This window comes from Hermetia illucens, chromosome 3 (genome assembly GCF_905115235.1).
Source record: "Hermetia illucens chromosome 3, iHerIll2.2.curated.20191125, whole genome shotgun sequence".
Taxonomy (NCBI): domain Eukaryota; kingdom Metazoa; phylum Arthropoda; class Insecta; order Diptera; family Stratiomyidae; genus Hermetia; species Hermetia illucens.
In genome coordinates, this window is record NC_051851.1 from 166,811,104 (window position 1) to 166,831,355 (window position 20,252).

Sequence of the window (20,252 nt, forward strand, 5' to 3'; positions counted from 1 at the left end):
CTAAGCAATGAAATATTTATCTAGAATTCTTTTGTTTTATTTATAACCGAAGAATATTCTGGCACAAAATTTCCCCCTATTCACTGCAACGAATACCACCAAGTAATAACTGTCACCAAATCCCTACCGTTCCAATAAGATGATGCGAATTGTCAGTCAGTGCAATATAAGGCGGCTGACCTGTTTCCGTAGATATTTTCAGTTTTCTCCCGATTTAAGTCCCAATTCAAGCCGGATACACATAAAATTACCAAATCTTCAAAACCCCTTCCTCACAGAATCTTCTATATTTTGTAAGTATTTATAGTTGACCCTTAAACTCACCACAAAACAAATTGAATCTCTGTCCGCTCAGCTACTAGGTCGGCAACAACGAGAAGCCTCAGTAATAGTTTGTCTACGATGGTGTCTGGAGCGAAGTTCGAGTATCCAGAAGCGCGTAAAGATGAGACGATATTCGATGATTACCATGGGACAAAGGTGTGTTATCAAATCAAGATAGACCATTGACGTGACAATGCATTTTGTGTGATGATGTGAATTTGGTTAGGTTCCAGATGTTTACCGATGGCTCGAGGATCCCGACGCGCCGGAAACTCAGGCATATGTGGAGGAACAGAATAAAATAAGTCGACCGTATTTGGATGGATGCGACGAGTGGCAGAAGATTAATAAGAAGCTGACAAAGCTTTGGAATTATCCGAAATACTATGTTCCGGCACGTCATGGCGATCGATATTTTTTCTATAAAAATACGGGATTGCAGAATCAAAAGTAAGGCGCCTTCTTTCTAATTTCCTTATTGAACAGTTAGCCCCAATTGCGGTGTTTGTAAGTTCTAGCCAATAAAATTTTATTGTGAGTTGATCTGACTAGCTCCGTTACGTGGGCGCTGTCTAAACAATTGTTTCCGTCACCGCGACCCCATAGCATTATCATTTATCACCACAGACAATAAACACACTAGCCTGCAACATAATAAACTTTTATCTCCTTAGCTTTGATTGGTTCTAATTTAATTATGTTTCTAGCGTTCTCTACGAGCAAACAACATTGGACGCCGAGCCCACTGTGTTTCTCGACCCGAACACTCTATCCGCAGACGGGACCATTGCCTTAACACAAGCGTCATTCTCGGATGATGGGAAGTATTTCGCGTATGGGTTAAGTGAGAGTGGCTCGGATTGGATAAAGATCCGAGTACGGAATGTAGAGACGAAGGAGGACTATCCGGAGACGCTTAACAAAGTGAAATTCTCGTCGATAGCGTGGACAAAAGACAATAAGGGCTTCTTCTATGGAGTAAGTATGGGAGAAGGAGAGGACAGAAGGGGATAGTGTGATAAACTGTCACGAATTATCTTATATTTCATTTTAAGCTACTTTTATGGAATTGCTAGTGTAATTAGAGACATGGTGAAGAAATGACGGGGAGGGAATTACAACCTTCGCTGTGATAAGAAGTTGTAAATTTCCTTTGTTATCATGTTACCACCACTCATGGGAAATGATGTAAAACAAATGTGCATTGCAAAATGCGGTTAAATATTTGTAATTTTCCGATTACAATTTACGCTTTTTTTTGGTTTTACACAAATCGCTCAAATTTGATTCAATGAAAACAGCTCGTGGTTCATGCCGCCACATCACCCCGCCTCCAGTTGAAACCGTGCGGGTTCAGCGGAGTAAATCGACACCGTGATCTCGCCAATAGGGTTATTGAGCGAACCTGATGCTTCGCAGGCGTTTTTTATAGCGTCCGCTGTCTCCTCGAACGGTTTCAAACTCGACAAGGAGACCCATGTGGGCCTGCCTCGAACGTTGAGCTTAAACGGGTGCTCACTTCGCTACAGAACTCTAAAGGGGCCCTAGTATGATGGTTGCAACGGCCTACGAATAGCGTCCATCTGAATGAGGACTTGTGAGCAGATCTCGAGGTTCCTGGGGGTGTCGACGTCCGTTGTCGTGAAGGTGAAGGCGGCGGTAACTTCGAAACCGCGTTTCTGAGGAGATGCAGCATGCTGGAGTCGCCTAACCCTGCTCTGATATTCACCACAGGGTCGGCGGAGAGGTGCAAATTCTCTCTGTACACCATCTTCGCGGGCCTGGCCATGAACATCTTTCGGTGGGCTGTTCGAAGACCGAGGAGGATGAAAGGCAAGGACCGCGACCACGTCGGATCGTCGTGGGCCATTAAGGCCAACCATCCGATTGGACCGTGCATGGTATGTAGCAGTCTTGAGCCGTTTAAACCATGAAGCTTGCCTAATTCCGACAAAAGAATAGACTCAAACTGCATTCCTTGGTCCGTGATAATTATGGCTGGTACACCAAAGCGCGGGATCCACTCTTGATACAGGGCTTCAGCAAATGATTGTGCCGTAATGGCATTCAGAGATATTGCTTCAGGCCACCGCGTAAATCTGTCCATGATTGTGAAGCAATACTTCGAGTCTCGCAAAGGGCAAATGATGTCGAGATGGATGGCGTAGAAGCGATCTAGGGAATACGCCTACTTCCTTTCTTACGTGCTTGTTGACTTAGCACTTTTGGAATGCGATGCATCGTCCGGCTCAAAAGTTGACGTCCTTTTTCATGGATGGTCAGAAGTATTTTCCAGTGACTAACCGGTTGGTTGTCCTGATGCCTGGGTACGCAAGATTGTGTGTTGCGTTAAATACTTTCCTGCAAAAATCGGCCGGAATTAATGGCCCAGGTCGCTTGTTTGAAGTCTCGCAGAGTAAATAGGAGTTTGAGTTTGCCTTCTGGCTTTGAAGCTCTGCGTCGTCTTCCTGTGCCTCGGCGATTGCCGTATAATCAACCGCGGTGAGGAGTGTGAACTCTGAGACTCGAAACAAAGTGTCTGCAACAACATTGTCTTTTACCAGACACGTGTTGGGTATCAGAAGCAAACTGTCTAATAAAACCCAAGTGCCGAAGTTGGCGAGGGGACGCTTTGTCGGGCTTTTGTTTAAGTGCAAAAGTAAGGGACTTGTGGCCTGTGAACAAGGTGTACAGAATGCCCTCAAGGGGAAAACGGAAGTTTTTGATGGAGAGGTACACGACGAGTAGTGCACGAAGGTAGGCGCTGTAGTTACGTTGAGTTGAGTTCACCCTGTCGATGTATCTGAGGCATCGCCGAAGAAAGCTAGGGATGCATCTGTTCGAGGAAATACCAGTAGTATTGCATGAACAATCTGTTGTTTGACCGTCTCGAACAGCCCCACAAGACCATGAAACTTCGCGGGAATCTTTGGTTTTGGGCCCATTCAAATCAGCGCTTGGTAACGAACAGCCTTAGGCGACGCGGAACGACGATAAAGTTTAACATGCCCAAGAACCTTTGCAGATCCTTCACCGTGGTTGGGAGAGGAAAGTTCTTTTTCGCTTCAACTTTGTCTGGGTCAGATTGGATACTGTCAGGGGCAATCATATGGCCGAGAAGTTTCACCTACTTCTGTACGAATCTGCAATTTTTAATGTTTAGAATGAGTCCGGCCTCAAGGAGACGTTGGAAAATGCACTTAAGATGGTCCAAGTGCTCAGATTCGGAAGAAAAAGCGACGAAACCATCATCTATATATAAGAAACATAGTCTAAGTTTCGCAGGACAGAGAAGATACTACTAACTATTTTACAGAGAAGATGGTTCTCTAGGAAGTCTGTGCAGCGTCCTGGTGAGCCCCGAAGAATCCGATAGGTGTGCAGATAGCCGAATATCATCGGGAACGACAGGGATTTGATGATATGCCTTGGCTGGATCCAAGGTCGTAAAAACACGGCAGTTCGTAAGTGAGTCTGCAAAATCATGGATGAGTGGAATCGGGTATCGGTGGGGAATAGTCTGGGCTCCGCATGAACTCCATTCACCAGCTTAGGGACCAAATGAAGTGGAGAGGACCGACAGCTATTGGAAGGTCTGCAAATCCCCTGTTTCATTAAATCGTTGAACTCTTTCTTTGCAACAGCTAGCTTCTGGGGTGATAGAGGACGGACTCTTGAGAAGATTGAGGAGCTGGTAGTGTTGATGTGGTGCTGCACATCCTGCTTAACCGACTGAGAGAAACTACTTTCAGTAGTTATGTTGCGGTATTTTCCGACACCATATCAGAAGGCTGTCTGTTCAGATCACGTCGGGGTCACCACTTTGGATATTTTTCATTAAATAATGAATATTTTTTTACTAAAAATATATCAAACTTAACACTTCACAAAACTTCAATTTGGTCCCACACGCTACTTTTAAACACCAAATTAAAAGTGTTTGTATGGTCACTACCGCGCCGGCGGTCTAGCCGAGGGTGAGACTTTTTCCAGTCACTTGTCATGTTTCCTTCCAGCCTCCTGGGAGCTGTGTCGGCGGCCTTTCAATGCATCGACATACGCGAATTGCTCATTGCGCATGACGTCAGCATCTTATTTTGATACAGTAAATTCATGTGTTTGAGCTATTATAACTTTGACGCTAATAGCCGGATTTCCATGAAACTTGGCATACGTATGCGCAATACTGTCCTCTATGTTGATATTAAGATCCCTTCATTATCATGATCATTAACAGCGCAACAACCGGTATCCGGTCTAGGCCTGCCGAGGTCCACCAATTCGATATCCCTAAAAGCTGTCTGACGCCATCGCTCCATCTAAGGCAGGGTCTGCCTCGTCTTCTTTTTCTACCATAGATATTGCCCTTATAGACTTTCCGGGCTGGATCATCTTTATCCATACGGATTAAGTGACCTGCCCACCGTAATCTACGGTGCCGGATTTTATCCACAACCGACGGTCATGGTATCGCTCATAGATTTCGTCGTTATGTAAGCTACGGAATCGTCCATCCTCATGTAGGAATCAAAAATTCTTCGGAGGATTCTTCTCTCGAACGCGGCCAAGAGTTCGCAATTTTTCTTGCTAAGAACCCAAGTTTCCGAGGAATACATGAGTCTTGTACAGTAAGAGCTTTGATCCTATGGTGAGACGTTTCGAGCGGAACAGCTTTTGTAAGCTGAAATAGGCTCTGTTGGCTGCGAACAACCATCATCGTAGCTGTTATTGGTTGTGGTTTTCGACCCTAGATAGGAGAAATTATCAACGGTCTCAAAGTTGTAGTTTCCTATCTTTATTCTTTCCGTTTGACCAGTGCGGTTTGATGTTGTTGGTTGGTTGGTTTTCGGTGCTGACGTTGCCACCATATATTATGTTTTGCCTTCATTGATGTGCAGCCCAAGATCTCGCGCCGCCTGCTCGATCTGGATGAAGGCAGCTTGTACGTCGTTGGGTGGACTTAAAGAGGATCGTACCTCTTGCATTTATCTCATGGCCGTGTACGTTTTTACCCTGGCCCACACCTTGAGCACAAGTTGATGAACCACTTGGTGTAATTGGTCGCTTCCATATTTAACCAATTCGGCTGTAATTCCATCGGCTCCTGGTGACTTATGACTTTTAAGCCGATGAATTGTCCATCGTCTTCAGTTGGCGGGACCTCCAACTCGCCGATGTTCTGGTTGTTCAGTAGTTCATCAAAGTACTCAACCCATCGCTCGAATATGCCCATTCTATCGGAAATCAGATTTTCCTCTTTGTCTCGGCAAGATGAGCATCGAGGTGTGTAAGGCTTCATCCTGCTGGCTTGTTGGTAAAACTTGTACGCCTGGTGCAGTTGCTTCCTGTACTTTTCGAGTTGGTTCTCCCAGACTTCCTTTCTCCGTTTGCGAATTCGCTTCTCCGCTCACCGGAGTTCGTGATAAGTCTCCGCGCGTGCCCGCGTCTTTCGAGAATGCAACATTACACGGTATGGGACATTCTTCCGTTCCGTTGCTAGCTCACATTCATCGTCAAACCAGCCGTTCCGACTCTTTTTGCGGCTGGGGCCAAGTATGTTTTTGGCCGTATTTATGATATAGTTTTTCGGGTGATAGTGAAGATTATTTGTTGATGCTTCATTTCCAGGATATCTGTTAGCTGTGATAATTGCGGCATCCTTTCCCCCCTTATAGGTATTACGGAGGATTGTGGATGGCTTCAGTGTTAACTCTCAACTGATTGTCAGAGGGGATTCTGAGTGGTGTTGTTATTCGAGCTTTGAGCATCATACCAACGAGCTAGTGATCCGAGTCCCCCTGGCCCCCTTTATATATTCTGATATTCATCAAGGCTGAGAGGTGGCGGCGTTCGATTAGCACGTGGTCAATTTGGTTGAAAATGGTCCCGTCTGGAGGGGCCTACGTATGTTTGTGGGCCGCTTTCCGCGCAAACCAGGTACTTCCACATACACTTCGTCCTGTTGATTACGCCGGAAGAGCCCACAGTGCAGCCGCCCTCCAGTTGAACTGAATGCATCATCCACGTAGCGCCAAGTTTAACTCTAGACGTAGAAGGCATCGAGACGAGAATTTGAGATATTTTATCAAAAATGTTCATTAGCGATAAAGATGCCTATAAAATTCTCGCACGCAGTGTAAAAAAACATGAAATCTTCGCTCATTGCCTAAAGGAACAAATGGCGACCGCTCTGGTTTCGGATGCAAGAGGACGTTGGCCGATAATTATATCATAGGCGATTTTAATGCGTAGACTCTTAAATGGGGCAGCCGGACAATGAATGTGGGAGGATGAGTTCTGCTCGAATCATTCGCGAATGTTGGGACCTTATCCACTTCCAAAGGCAGACGCCTGGAACCTATAGTGGACCTGGCATACGTGAGCGCCATTTTAGTCAAAAGAGTTACTTGGCAAGTTAGTGAAGATTACATTCACGCTGATCACCAGGCATCTGTATGGAGATCAAGGACGAATTGACCTCCAAAAAGAGCTCTCACAGGGAGCCGGGTGGATTGCGGGGTTGGAGGGAGAACGTTATCTGTGGCGCTCGAGTAGAATGGACATAGGTGTGATCTATGGAAATTTGCCAATTAGCAAGCGTTTGTGTGAGATATGTCGATAAGGAACCTTATTAAGCGTAAGATGCGCGCTGTCATAAGTTTTTCTTCGCTGAAGGTAAAAGTAAAACATTGACGGAATTTTTTCTCAAGCATCAAAACTATTTTTGGTGTTATTAACCGAATGAACTCGTTCAATGGTGCCGTGAATTTAATAAAGGCGGAACGAATATTCATGGCGATCAGAGGTGTGGAAGAGCTATTAGTTGGTGCAAAATTTTTATTTTTTTTCCGTGATATTCACACTACTGGGTGTGTGTGTGTGTTTTTGATTGGGGGGGAGAAGTTGCAGCTTCTGAGCACTCAGGCCGTGTTGGCCCATTGTACTCGCCACCCTCGCCTAACGGAATATTCCGGATTTGTTAACGTATCGCAGGATTTCCGTTAGTAGATGTGATGCTACCCGTCGCAATTGGAGAACATCGGCACCAAAGATCTGATGCCTGATGCGTCCATAGGCGGGGCATTCACATAGGAAATGCTCCGTGGATTCCGGTTCCTCATTACAGGAGGGGCACGTATCATCTTGAGTAATTCCTATTTTGAACATATACCCAGCTAGTGAAATATGGCCTGTCAGAATGCCCAAAATACACCTGCAAGTCCTCCTGCTTTTCGACAGGATAAACTTTGCGGTACGTATGTTCGGTTCTGGCAGGAAAAGTTTGGTGTGTCGAGCAGCATTTAGGCTCTGTCATCTGTCATTATGGGAAGCTTGTTCCCAGTTTTTGAAAACAGACTTAGCCAATGTTACTGATTCTTCAATTGCTGGCTCCGGTCCCGGCATAGGGGAGATTGACCTCTCTTTCGCTAAACCGTCCGAGATTTCATTTCCCTCTACGCCACAGTGACCAGGTACCCAGAGTAGTTCCATCGTATTGACTCTAGACATAGAGTTCAAACGGTTTCTGCATTCCTGAACGATTTTCGAGGTGATCAAAGGACTGCTCAATTCCCTCAATGCAGCTTGATTGTCACTGCATAAACTTCGGCTTCAAAAACCGTTGCATATTGTCCCAAAGGAAAAGCCCATTTCTCGTTTTTATTCGAGAGGTAGACTCCGGCTCCAGAACCCTCTTCTGTTTTTGAGCCAACGGTGTAGAAGACTTCCGTATAACCCGCCACGCATTCCTCTGGGTCTTCCCAGTCCTCTCTACGCTTTAGGGTTACTTCATATGGGGACACGAAAATCGGAAGGCATTGTAAGAACTGGATTCAGTCCTCCCAGTAACTCTCTACTGGGACTGGGATCCGGAAAGTTGTGTGGAACATGGGTCCCAAATAACTAATATAACAGCAGTGACTGAATTAGATAGCTAACGCTTACGAATTCCTTGAGCAATTCGTATTGGAAGGTTAGGAATTTCTAAGTTTGATTCTAACTGAGGTGGAATGGGGGTCGCTTAATACACGAGGAAGCAACAACCTCAAACAACAAACAGAAAAATCAAGCACCCTTTCTGGACATGCCTGTTTTATCTGGCTTCTTGAAACTCCTCCATAAAAACACATTTGCCTTTGTATACCCACGGAATTGGTGTTAAGAACGTTGACCGCTAATCCATAAATTTCTTTGCGATGGGAGCAGCTAATAATAAATATTTCTCAATTTTCAGATGTATCCCGACCAAACTGGCAAAACTGATGGTTCTGAAACTAAATCAAATGAAAACCAAAAACTATTTTATCACGTAGTCGGCGATCCACAAGAAAAAGATGTTTTGGTTGCCGAATTTCCAGAGGAGCCAAATTGGCGAATGTATGCATTTCTATGAAGTTGTTCTCTCTAACTCAATTTTCACTGATAAAGAATCAATCTTTTAGTATGGGCGAAGTATCAGATTGCGGAAAGTACATCATTCTAAGTGTGGTGAAAGACTGTCGTGACAATATTGTATTCTATGCAAATTTGGAAGATAGTAAAAACGGCATTACAGGAAAACTTGATATTCATCCAGTTGTTAAGAAATTCGAAGCCGATTACGAAGTAAGTGATGATCACTTTATCCGTATCTAGCGAATGGTTTCATGTCTAATGTCGTTTCGATCCCTTTTCGTTAGTTTATAGCAAATAACGGGACCAGAGCAGTATTTCGTACAAATAAAGATGCCCCCAACTACCGTCTTATAGTGATTGATTTGGCCTCCCCAGCGGAGGAGAATTGGCAGACACTCGTGAAAGTAAGAGTTTTGGATACTTTTGTCTCTGTTATCAATTTATTAAAAAAAAAATGTTGTGCTTATATAAAAAATAGGAACATGAGACAGATGTGTTGGACTGGACCACATGCGCTCACCAGGATAAACTGATTCTCGGCTACATTCATGATGTCAAGGTGATTATCAAATGCTACGCAAATAATCCTTTATAATAGCTGTATTGATCAAAACATCGTTTTCAGAGCGTCATGCAAATCCATTCCCTAGAAACTGGTGAATTTATTCGAAGTCTACCCTTAGATATCGGCGCAGTCGATCGTATCAGCGCCGATCGAAAGTACTCAGAAATATTTTACAATTTCGTATCATTCTTGATTCCTGGATCAATTCATAAATTCGACATGACTGATCTTGATTCAGAGCCGCAACTGATACGAGAAGTTAAATTGAATTTAGATGGTTTCGATAAAGACAAATACGTAGTTGATCAGGTGTTCTACGAGAGCACAGATAACACGAAGATCCCAATGTTTATAATCCGAAAGAAATTGGATGGTCCCCTGAAACCACGCCCGTGTCTTTTATATGGCTATGGTGGCTTCAATATTAGTCTGCAGCCCTGCTTTAGTCTAACTGGTTTGATGTTTATCGATACATTTGATGGGGTGCTTGCCTTTCCAAATATTCGAGGCGGGGGCGAGTACGGAGAGAAATGGCATAACGCTGGACGGTTGCTGAACAAACAGAATGTATTCGAAGATTTTCAATCGGCTGCAAAGTTTTTGATAGACAACAGTTACACTGCAAAAAATAAACTTGTTATTCAAGGGGGTTCGAATGGCGGTTTACTAGTCGGAGCCTGCATCAATCAACGTCCTGATTTGTTTGGAGCGGCTGTCGCTCAAGTGGGGTAGGTCTTATCAATATTAGCCCTTTTATACCAGAGGAAAAATTGAGGAGGAGATTCTTAACGGTATAAAATTCCAGGGTAATGGATATGTTACGATTCCACAAGTTCACCATTGGACATGCATGGTGTTCAGACTACGGTAATCCGAGTGAAGAGCAGCACTTCAAGAATTTGTACAAATATTCACCACTTCATAATGTCCACACACCGCAAAACGGTAATGCGTACATAAAACCGTTGCTTATTGTTGTAGAAACTTAAAAAGGATTCTGTTTTTTTTTTGTGTAGAGAAAGAAGAATATCCAGCTACACTAATTTTGACCGCTGACCACGATGATCGGGTGAGTCCATTGCATTCGCTGAAGTTCGTCGCCGCACTTCATGATGCTGTACGAAAATCCACGTATCAAAAGAATCCAATATTACTACGAGTGTATAGCAAAGCTGGTCATGGTGCTGGAAAACCAACAACAAAGAAGGTAGGTTGGGTTGTTTGCTCAAATTTACATTTGTAAGGACAGTCCTTCTCAAGAGGGTTATTTGGAGTTCAACTCATCTGCAATGAGCACGAAACTCACCATTGTATTTGCATTTCTTATACCAACCTTTATCTCTATCTTTCAGATTGAGGAAGCCACAGATATTTTAACATTTTGCTTTAAATCTCTCGACGTTGATGTTGTGAATCTCTAAGCCAAATAAAGAAAACAGTTTTTTTGTACCCGACTTCGGATTTTTCGCGTGCCAGTTACTACAAATTTTCATTTTAAACAAATTGTTTTTTTTTTATTGTTACACTACCCATAGATATTAAATGAAATGCAAGATGCTTACGATTTTATACAGATACCTTCTAGTTATTCTAAAATAGTCATTGATTCGATTGTATTGTATTGATATTCTGTATTTATACAAATTCAAATATTGTCATTGAGGGGAGTAAATAAAAATGCGATGGTAATATTGAATTTTTACTTTTACTTATTGTTGTTTCTATAAATGTCGATCGTAAGGGTGTGTATGTGTGTCTGAGCTGGGGGGGAGGCAAAGCTTCTGAGCACTCTTCGTCTAACGGAATATCCCGGATTCGTTTATGTATCGCAGGACTCCGTCGATAATTTTATTGCGCCTTGATTATCGCAATAAATCATCCCATCTGATAGTCCTCTCAAGTAGGTAGGTAGGTATCAATGGCCGCTCCCATGAGCCCAATTAGCGCTTTGGTGCGCCGTTTTGATGCCACAAACTCCTAAGACCGTGACTGTTGTTATGGGAGCAGGGAAGCAGAGTCCAGCCGGCTCGGATCTTCAGAGCCAGCCCGTAGCATTCACGAAGGAAAGCAGCTCTCCCACTTTGCAGCTAGAAATCTCTCTGAGGTCTCCAAAGAATGGTTTATCCAGTGTCCGCAGCCTGACTCTAGCCAAAGCTGGGCAATAGCAGAGAAAGTCCATGAGGGTTTCCCTTCCTTCTCCGCAGCTTCGGCAATGCGAGTTGTAGGGTATGCCGAGCCTAGCGGCATAGTTCCCTATGGGCCAGTGGTCCGTGCAGATCGTCGTAATCTTGAATGCATTTGCACGCGTCTGGCACAGGAGATCTCGGGCTACGTTATAAGCGGGCCAAATTCTCCTTGACTTGGCACAGCTCGTAAACCTTCGCCATCTCAGGCCCACGGCTGCTAGGTAGTGCGAGTAGACTCCGCCCCCGATAGCCGCCAGCGGAACACCGACTGTATTCACCGAGGGACTGCCAAGAGCAGAGCCTTGGCCAATCCGTCAGCCCGCTCATTCCCCTCTATGTTCCTATGCCCGGGAACCCAGAGGAGAGTGACCTTCAGCGTGCCGCCCAGATGGTTAAGCGCGTCTCTGCACTGCCCCACCAGCCGGGAAGATGTCGTCATTGAGTACAAGGCCTTAATGGCCGTTTGGCTGTCGGTCAGAATGGCTATGTTACGCTTGGGGCTCGAATCACGCTCCAGCTATCGACAGACTTCCAATATCGCCAGTACTTCCGCCTGGAATACACTGACGAAACCTGGGAGACCATACGACTGGAATACACCGCGTGTATTCGAGAAATCCCCCGCGCCGACTCCATAGGCCATCTTTGATCCGTCCGTAAAGAATACCGTGTCATAGTCTTGCAACACGCCGCCGGTCTTCCACTTTGCCCTGGTTGGAAAGCTTAGGATCCAAGATTACACCCAGATACTTTACATTAGAGGAAAGAACCAATCTTTGTTCATTCAGCCGTGGTAGATGGAATTCAGGTATCCTTGTCTTGGTGGTGAATAGCATCAGTTGCGTTTTGGTTGGGTTTATGCTGAGTTCCCATCTTGCGGCCCACAGGCACACCTTTCGCAACACTCCTTCCATGATGTCGCTCATAATAGACGCAACCATCCCTGATACTGATAACACCAAGTCGTCGACATATGCCACCACCTTCACCCCGCTGGTGTCCAATGTACGTAAAATTTTGTACATTACTATTAACCAGAGCATCGGTAAGATGGCGCCACCCTGGGGCGTGCCTCTGTTCACAGTTCTGGTCAAGTGGTTGCCTCCCAGATCGGACTGGATTATCCTGGTACTCAGCATGGATATAATCCAATGCGTGAGATACCCCTCCAAATCCAATACCGGTCAAGGCTTCCTTGATGGTGTTGGTACTGACGTTGTTGAAAGCTCCCTCTATATCCAAGAAGGCAGCAAGGGTACACTGCTTGTACTGCAGCGACCGCTCAACCGTGCTAATTACCTCGTGGAGGGTGGTTTCTGAGGATTTTCCTTTGAGGTAGGCATGCTGGGACTTAGAGAAAGGCGTTCTCTCCATAATCGTCCTTAATTGAATGTCCAGGACGCGTTCTAGGGTATTCAGCACGAAAGAGGTCAGGCTGATTGGTCGGGAGTCCTTCGCGGACTCATGACCGCGCCTGCCCGCTTTCGGTATGAAAACCACTCGTGCGCGCCTCCAGGACTGCGGTACGTATCCTAAAGTGATGCAGCTCCGGTAAATCTCAACAAGCCACGGCACAACCCTTTCCTGCTGCTTCTGTAGCATGACTGGCATTATGCCATCTGGGCCTTGTATGCGGATTTGTATGCGGAGAAGCTGTTTATAGCCCAGCCGATCCTATCCTCGGTAATTACCGATTTGATAGTCTTGCACAGCTGGGGTTGCCGCAAACCCTCCAAGCACGGTTCTGACTCACAGTCCTCCTCGCTGGCGGGAAAGTGCGTTTGAACTAGCAGTTCCAAGGTTTCGCTAGAAAATTCCGTCCAGGAGCCTTCCGACTTTTTAAGGAAGGATGGGCTCTTATGTTCCTTGGACAGAATCTTACTGAGCCTCGCGGATTCACTAGTGCTTTCGTTGTTCTGACAATAGTCCAGCCAAGACCGCCTCTTGGCGGTCCTGATGGCCGACTTGTACTTCTTCAGGCAGTCCTTGTATGGCTGCCAGTATTTTTGCCTGTAGCAGATATTGAAGATGAGCACTCAGACCTTAGTAGTCCATTGTACTCGATTCCCCCGTCTAACGGAATATCACGGATTCGTTTATGTATCGCAGGACTCCGTCGATAATGTTATTGCGCCTTGATTATTGTAATAAATCATCCCATCTGATAGTCCTCTCAAGTACATAGACTCCTTCGTCGCCTCAGTTAGCGCCTTGTATTCTGCCTCTGCCGTTGATAACGCCACAGTTCTTTGGACTTACATGATCGCGGCTCCTCCTAGTGTGAATGCGTATTCTGTGTACGACTTCTGTGGAATCATTTCCCCAGTCTGCGTCGGCTTTTCTTGGATCCTCGTTGAGCTGGCTCAGCACGTTTACACTGTCCGCGATATCCGGTCTCGTCGTTATCGCTAAATACATTAGTGATCCCACTAGCTCTCGGTAGTGTGAATTCTTCAACGGTTTCGTCGGGTCTGTGTTTGCTTTCAACCTTGATTTTGGACTTGCTGGTGTATTCTGCGGTGTGCATGTAGTCATGTCGAATCTTTTCAGATGTTCTTCGACATATTTTCTTTGATTCAAGCTCACACCTCCGTTTTCTTGCTTGATTTCAATCCCAAGGCAATAATTCGCCTCACCTAAGTCCTTTATTTGGAACTATCGTTTTAGTCCCTTCTTCAGATCCTCGATCAACTCTTCGTTGTTCGACGTTACTAATAATTCATCCACGTGGACTGCCAACAATAAAATTCCTCGTCCATGTCGTCGTTGGAATAAACACGGGTCCGATATTGTGGTTTTAATCCAAATTTTCTGAGTACTGCGCTTAGTCGCTCGTACCACTTTTTCCCGGATTGTTTTAATACGTAAATCGCCTTACGTAGCCTGCACGCTTGATTTCCTTCTGCAAGGCTCTTCTGCATTTCCGCTGCGTTCGGTAGAATCGGCGAGTCTTTTCGCTCGCTGCGTATTATATCCAGAGCTTCTTTCAGCGTCGCTGGAACTTCCATGTATAGCTCTTCGTCGACTTCTCCATGGGGATATGCTGTTTCCATATCCATTTGGTGCAGTTTCGCTCCCATTCGAATTGACAATGCCGCAGCAACCTAGTGGTTTCCAGTTTTGCCACTGGTGCCAATGTCTCATTGTAGTCGAATCCAGATCTTTGCGTAAAGTTCCTGGCCACTATTCGCGCTTGATTTTTCCCTCGACATCTGTCTTATTTTTGAGTATCAATTTGGAACTTATTTTCTTCTGCTATAGCACGCTTCCATTGCTGCGACTCAGGTCCTTGAATCGCTTCTTCGACGTCAATATCCGCCATTAGAGCCATCTGTTCGTCGTCGTGTTCATCCAGGTGATGTATTTGGTTCGCTCACGCGTGTATCTGCCCTTGGACGTTTTTCTATAATTGGCACAAACGACGTCTCGAGCGGTCGTTTTGCTCCTGGAATTTCTTCTCCACTTTCTTGGTCGAAAACATCATTGTCGACGTCGCCATCGTGCTCTGAATGATCATCATACTGCGACAAACCTCCCCGACTTGAAGCACGGCTCGAAGCAACACTGGACGCACTGACGTATCTGTATAATTTTTTTGGTCGTCCGGGTTTCCCAGTCTTTAGTTTCCTGGGTCTTCCTTCCGCCCTGTTTTAGCAATTTCAGGTGGCAATCTTTGGGAGGACCAGCCAGAGGCAAACGTTTATGTCCGAGAACGAGCGAGCCGGGTAACCAAACCGGTGGAAGTATCGAAGGACGGTCGAAGGCAGAGGATTCCAAAAGTTTTAGTTTGTCGAGCAGTTTTATTGCCAGCGAGCAGAGTCCAAATTTGGATTAATTAATCATCAGTGAGGAATATTTTCAACGTGAGGTGCACAAAAACCACAACGATGAGCTGTAATCAACGCGGGAACATCGGTGAATAGAAAACTTCCTTTTTATACTAAAGGAAGGAGAAGGAAAATAGTTTTGTGCTGCAGAAACAAATAAAAAAAAAGTGCAATTAAAATCTTCAAGTGGTTCCCTGAAGTCGAAACCAGGCTGCGAGGAATAATGGGCCGAATCCTGCCAGTCATGGATTCATCTCTGAGCAGACCCACCAAGGGAATCTTCCTCCCTGGGGTCGGGCGTACCGTCCTCGACCCAGTCCACCTATCTCAGAAATCCCTGCGTTTAATGGCGATATCAGCCAGTACGAACCATTCCAAAGTCTGTTCAATTCAGTTTATGATGGGTCTGACATCCACTACGCGCAGCGTCTCATGATATTCGAAAGCAAGCTGAGAGGCGACGCGAAGCGAGTAATCGTCCATTTGGGGGTATGTGCAGAAAATTATTTACAAGCTTCGCCCTAGTCGAAAAGAAGATCCAATCATGAATAGATCATCCGCAAATAACACAAAAGAACGCAAGAACTCTAGGCAAAGCTTTGGATACGATGCGCTCCGTGTTTCAGAACCTGCACCAAAATGGGTTTCGAGCGGAGGAAGGAGTTCCTTTCATTCCATTTATACTAACAAGGAAATTGGACGCCTCGACTCGGAGAGAATTTGACTTATCTTTGCAGAATCCGAAACAGCCTGTCACCATCAATGAGATTGATCGATTCTTGGAGAATAGATATGTGGTGATAGCTCCTGGTTGGGATGGGGTGATTGGTGGATCCAATGCCGAAGATTCTAGCCACAAAAAGAAAGTCCAAAAAGAGGAAACGCTACTCGCGAAAGTGGATGGAGAAAAGAAAAAATGGACAAAATGCTTTCTGTGCATGGGAAAGCATAGCACTATTCAGTGTTCCAAACTTGTTGAGAGCGAAAACCGGAAATCCGCCCGGATGTTAGCAAAACGTCTTGCGCCAAGTTATTTCCTGCAGCATAGTTAGTTAGCTCAGTTTAGTGGGAGGAGCCGCAGCTCCAAACATTCAGACGTTTGCTTCTCGATTTCCTTGTTCAATGCCTCGTTTGAAAGGGGAGGCGACCCAGGTTAAAAAAATCCAACATTTTTCACGCTGCGACATGGAAAACGCGAGATATCGCGGAAAATCGGGGGCTCCTGTGACTTGCGGGAGACCCAAGAAAATTGAAAATTTCCACGACCCACGGATCGTCAAAATGACGAAAAATGCGAAGTCGTCGGATTTTGGCGACTGATGCCTCGTTTGAAAGGGGAGACGACCTGGATTCAGAAAATCCAAGATTTTTCACGCTACGACATCGGGGATGCGAGATATCGCGAAAAATCGGCGCCCGTGCGACTTGTGGGAAATCCAAGAAAATTGAAAATTTACACGACCCCCGGGTCGTAAAAATGACGAAAAACGCGAAGTCGGCGGATTTCCTCAGCTGATGCCTCGTTTGAAAGGGGAGACCGCCTAGATTCAGAAAATGCAAGATTTTTCACGCTACGACATCGGCAACGCGAGATCTCGCGAAAAATTGGCGCCCGTGCGACTTGTGGGAAATCTTAGAAAATTAAAAATTTCCACGACCCCCTGGACCTTAAAAAGGACGAAAAATGCGAAGTCATCGGATTTCGGCGGCTGATGCCTCGTTTGAAAGGGGAGACGACCTAGATTCAGAAAATCCAAGATTTTTCACGCTACCACATCGGGAACGCGAGATATCGAGAAAAATCGGCGCTCGCGCGTCTTTCGGGAAATCTTATAAAATTGAAAATTTCCATGACCCACGGATCATCAAAATTATGAAAAATGCGAAGTCGTCGGATTTCGGCGGCTGATGCCTCGTTTGAAAGAGACGGCCTAGATTCAGAAAATCCAAGATTTTTTACGCTACGACATCGGGAACCTGAGGGTATCGCGAAAAATCGGCGTCCGTGCAACTTTCGGGAAATTCAGAAAAATTGGAAAAATGCGAAGTTTTTGGATTTTCTTCAACCCCCCCCTAACCATAATTACATCTAATTTTCTAAAAGTCTCCATTTCGGGCTTCTGACAAAAGTTGCAAGTTCGTCTGAATCACTCCTTCTATGTTACGCCTGGATGTGTGTAAGATAATAGATCTTCTTAGGATGGTCCCCTTGTTCTCGTCAAGGTTCCGAGAGCTGACTGACAATCATAGACAACGAACGCTGCTTTGTGGTAATAGAGATGAAAATGTCGTGCTGGATCAGTGACACATTATCGCATGCCCGGTGAGGATGGATTGCTAGGCTAGATGGTGACTTGAGAGCTTCTCGACTCCGCCCAGACCAAGCCTACGATCGAGAAAATCATAAGAAAACGCTGACATTTTGAATATCAAATATTTTATATTTTGTCAACAAAGGTAAATACTATTCACAATCACTCATTTTATGAATATACTCTACTTGCTTCGATATATACATTTATTTATATTTTAAGTATGGGTTGAACATTTACGCTTGATTTTCCCGTCACCACTCGCTAAAACCTCATCTTCAATGTACACGTATTTTATTATAAATAAAAGTTTCAACAATAATGCGAAAGATAAATTCTTCTTTCTTTTTCTTGACTGACAATAATTTTTTAATGTTTTTTAAATGTATCTATTTCTCTAAAAACTATTATTAACCAAAAAATGATTTCTCAAATATCCGTCCTGGACTTAATAAAAGGCACATTAAATGCTATTGTTATAAGTTTTAGATAATATATTTATTGTTGTATTTAAAAAAGATACAATAGGAAAGAAAAGCGACAAATGCTTCAAATAGCGAGGAAGATTCATTTCAAACAAATCGAAAACACGCCTTGAATCTTTGGGTCTTTAATATACAAAATAACGAATAGAGGGGGGGGGGCGAACGGAAAGTAGTGGGAAGGGTTGTTCTTAGCCTAGTGGACTTTTGATTATCAATTATGCGTAGTAAAAATAGGAGCAGACTTTTCAGTTGCATTTTCTTTTAAGTACACAATCATATACAAATATTTCGGATGGGAGTACAAAACAGCACCACTGGGATCTTGACCCGGAACTTTTGGACATCCAAGAACCCCAGGAAGGTGATCTTATTCAAACGTGAAATTTCCATGTCTTTTTATTTTGTACGTTGCCTCTCAAAAAATGCAGAAAACTAGGTTCACCATGAAAATGATATGAATACTGTCAAAATCTTTTCAGCCAATCAGTCCGGGATGAATTGAGCCTTTTTTGCATTTTAGCTTTAATCTACATTTTTCGCTTCGTCACGGAATTTATGGCGAATCGAGTGTATCCTTAATGGTGGCAACGAATCCCTAAGATTCTTTAGTCTTTTACTCCTCTCATAGCGCTTTTGAGGTTGCTGCTGAACATCATCCCTACTCGCGAAGCTATCAGTGCTCTGACTGAGGAGGGTGGATTTCCTGAAATATCTAGGCATGGAGTAATCATCCACTTTCATAGCCTTCGCCATGTTCGCGGTTTGAATAGAATACAAACTCGTCGACTCCCTGTACTTTTCAATTGTAGGAGTGTCTTCATAGTTCTTCGGTAGGGTAGAATAGGATATCGATGGAATTTCAGGAGTCATACTTATCCTGCTAGATGTTTCCGATATGATGAAGATATCATTCTCACTAGCGGGTCGTATTGGGAAGTAAGGAACACTTTTAACGTTGCGAAGGTTGTTTTTGCTGAACAAGTCCGGCGCTTTCAGATGGTTGTTGCTACCGTTGGGATCAGCTGAAATCTTTTGGGGACGTAGTATCACCTCATCCTTGTCGCTGACACTGCTTGCATCCTCCTCGATTATTGCATGGAACTTTTGATTGGATAGTGATCGTCGAAGTTCTGATGGTGGCGAGTCTGGGGATATGGTGAAGCTTATTGGTTTTTTGTCAGCGGTTTCAGCTTGGTGTGTTGATGTTATTTCGGTGTCCCCTAGAATGGTCAAGGATAGCGTTAATTTGATAAGGCATTGACATTGTGGATTAGATGAATTTTGTACAATATATCGTGTATGCATATTAGCCAAGCTATTGAGTGGTTATTCCTTTTTGGTTAAAAGCATTGCTGAAGCAATATTGATTATAATTATTTTTAAGGACAATGAGATTATATCTAGACGAGGACAAGTTCGTAGAATTTTCATGCCTTAGCTATATTTATATAATGTGTTTATATATATATAGGTATTCGTGTAGTGAGTCATTCGGAGTTAAAAGAATTATGTTTTTGTTCCTATCAGCAGATATACAGATAAACAACTAAAAAACAAAGTTACGTAGCACAGAAAGACACTAAATATTCACATAAAGAATATATTAAATAATATATACAATTTTATAATAATATTCGCAGGAAATAAACGTCAACCACACCTACGCGCCATCGTTCATGGTTACCTGAAGTGCACTTCAGCTCCTCCATGACTTCCTGAGACGCCTGCATTCCTTCTCTACTGTTCTGCGCCAAGTGCCTGCTGAAACACCCGTCGGCTACTCTGGGAGAACCGATTGCATGGCGTAGCCAACAATGCTATTGTCACCCCCCCCCCCCCCCCCCCCCTAATGTGCAACTTCCACCTTCTGATTATATTGCGTGTGAGTGCCATGCCTGAGCGTGGATCAAGTCCTTCATTTGTGATTGTATCAGGCCAGCGTACTCTGATGATATGACGTAGGCAGGTGGTGACGAAGGCGTGGACTCTTCCAATCACAGTTGGGGTCACTTTTCATGTGTTACTCCTATATAGCAACACGTAAAGAATAGTCTCACCTTGATCTTGGTGTTGAGATAACTGCTTTTACCGATTTTAGACCAGGCAGCGAAAGCCGCTTTTGCGAAGAGACCAACTCTCTTAAGGCAACATCAAGGCTA

At 44.4% G+C, this 20,252-nt stretch overlaps 2 protein-coding genes across 3 annotated transcripts in view; one reads left to right on the forward strand and one right to left on the reverse strand.

Annotated features, from left to right (window-relative positions):
• The first annotated feature begins 121 nt into the window (after window positions 1–121).
• On the forward strand, window positions 122–10,979 carry LOC119651568 (prolyl endopeptidase). Its single transcript, XM_038055203.1, has 12 exons — window positions 122–293; window positions 356–480; window positions 551–774; window positions 1,032–1,302; window positions 8,558–8,700; window positions 8,766–8,928; window positions 9,003–9,122; window positions 9,197–9,277; window positions 9,344–10,011; window positions 10,089–10,228; window positions 10,300–10,490; window positions 10,636–10,979. Exons 1-12 carry the CDS (start codon window positions 140–142, stop codon window positions 10,702–10,704), a joined length of 2,349 nt encoding a protein of 782 aa, XP_037911131.1. The 5' UTR covers window positions 122–139; the 3' UTR covers window positions 10,705–10,979.
• Window positions 10,980–17,983: 7,004 nt separating this feature from the next.
• The window catches only part of LOC119650699, a 97,449-nt gene continuing 95,180 nt past the window's right edge, over window positions 17,984–20,252 (reverse strand). For both annotated transcript variants that reach the window (XM_038053685.1, XM_038053686.1), the window contains exon 6: window positions 17,984–19,313. In XM_038053685.1, the coding sequence (XP_037909613.1) occupies window positions 18,616–19,313 (698 nt within the window). In that variant the 3' untranslated portion in view covers window positions 17,984–18,615. The remainder of the gene's footprint in view (window positions 19,314–20,252) is intronic.

Excerpts from the sequence above, each read along its gene's own strand:
- LOC119651568 (XM_038055203.1), top strand. The coding sequence starts at position 140 with ATGATGCGAATTGTCAGTCAGTGCAATATAAGGCGGCTGACCTGTTTC. Across the intron at positions 1,303-8,557 it reads ATAAGGGCTTCTTCTATGGA|ATGTATCCCGACCAAACTGG; the intron begins GTAAGTATGGGA and ends CTCAATTTTCAG. Across the intron at positions 10,491-10,635 it reads GAAAACCAACAACAAAGAAG|ATTGAGGAAGCCACAGATAT; the intron begins GTAGGTTGGGTT and ends TCTATCTTTCAG.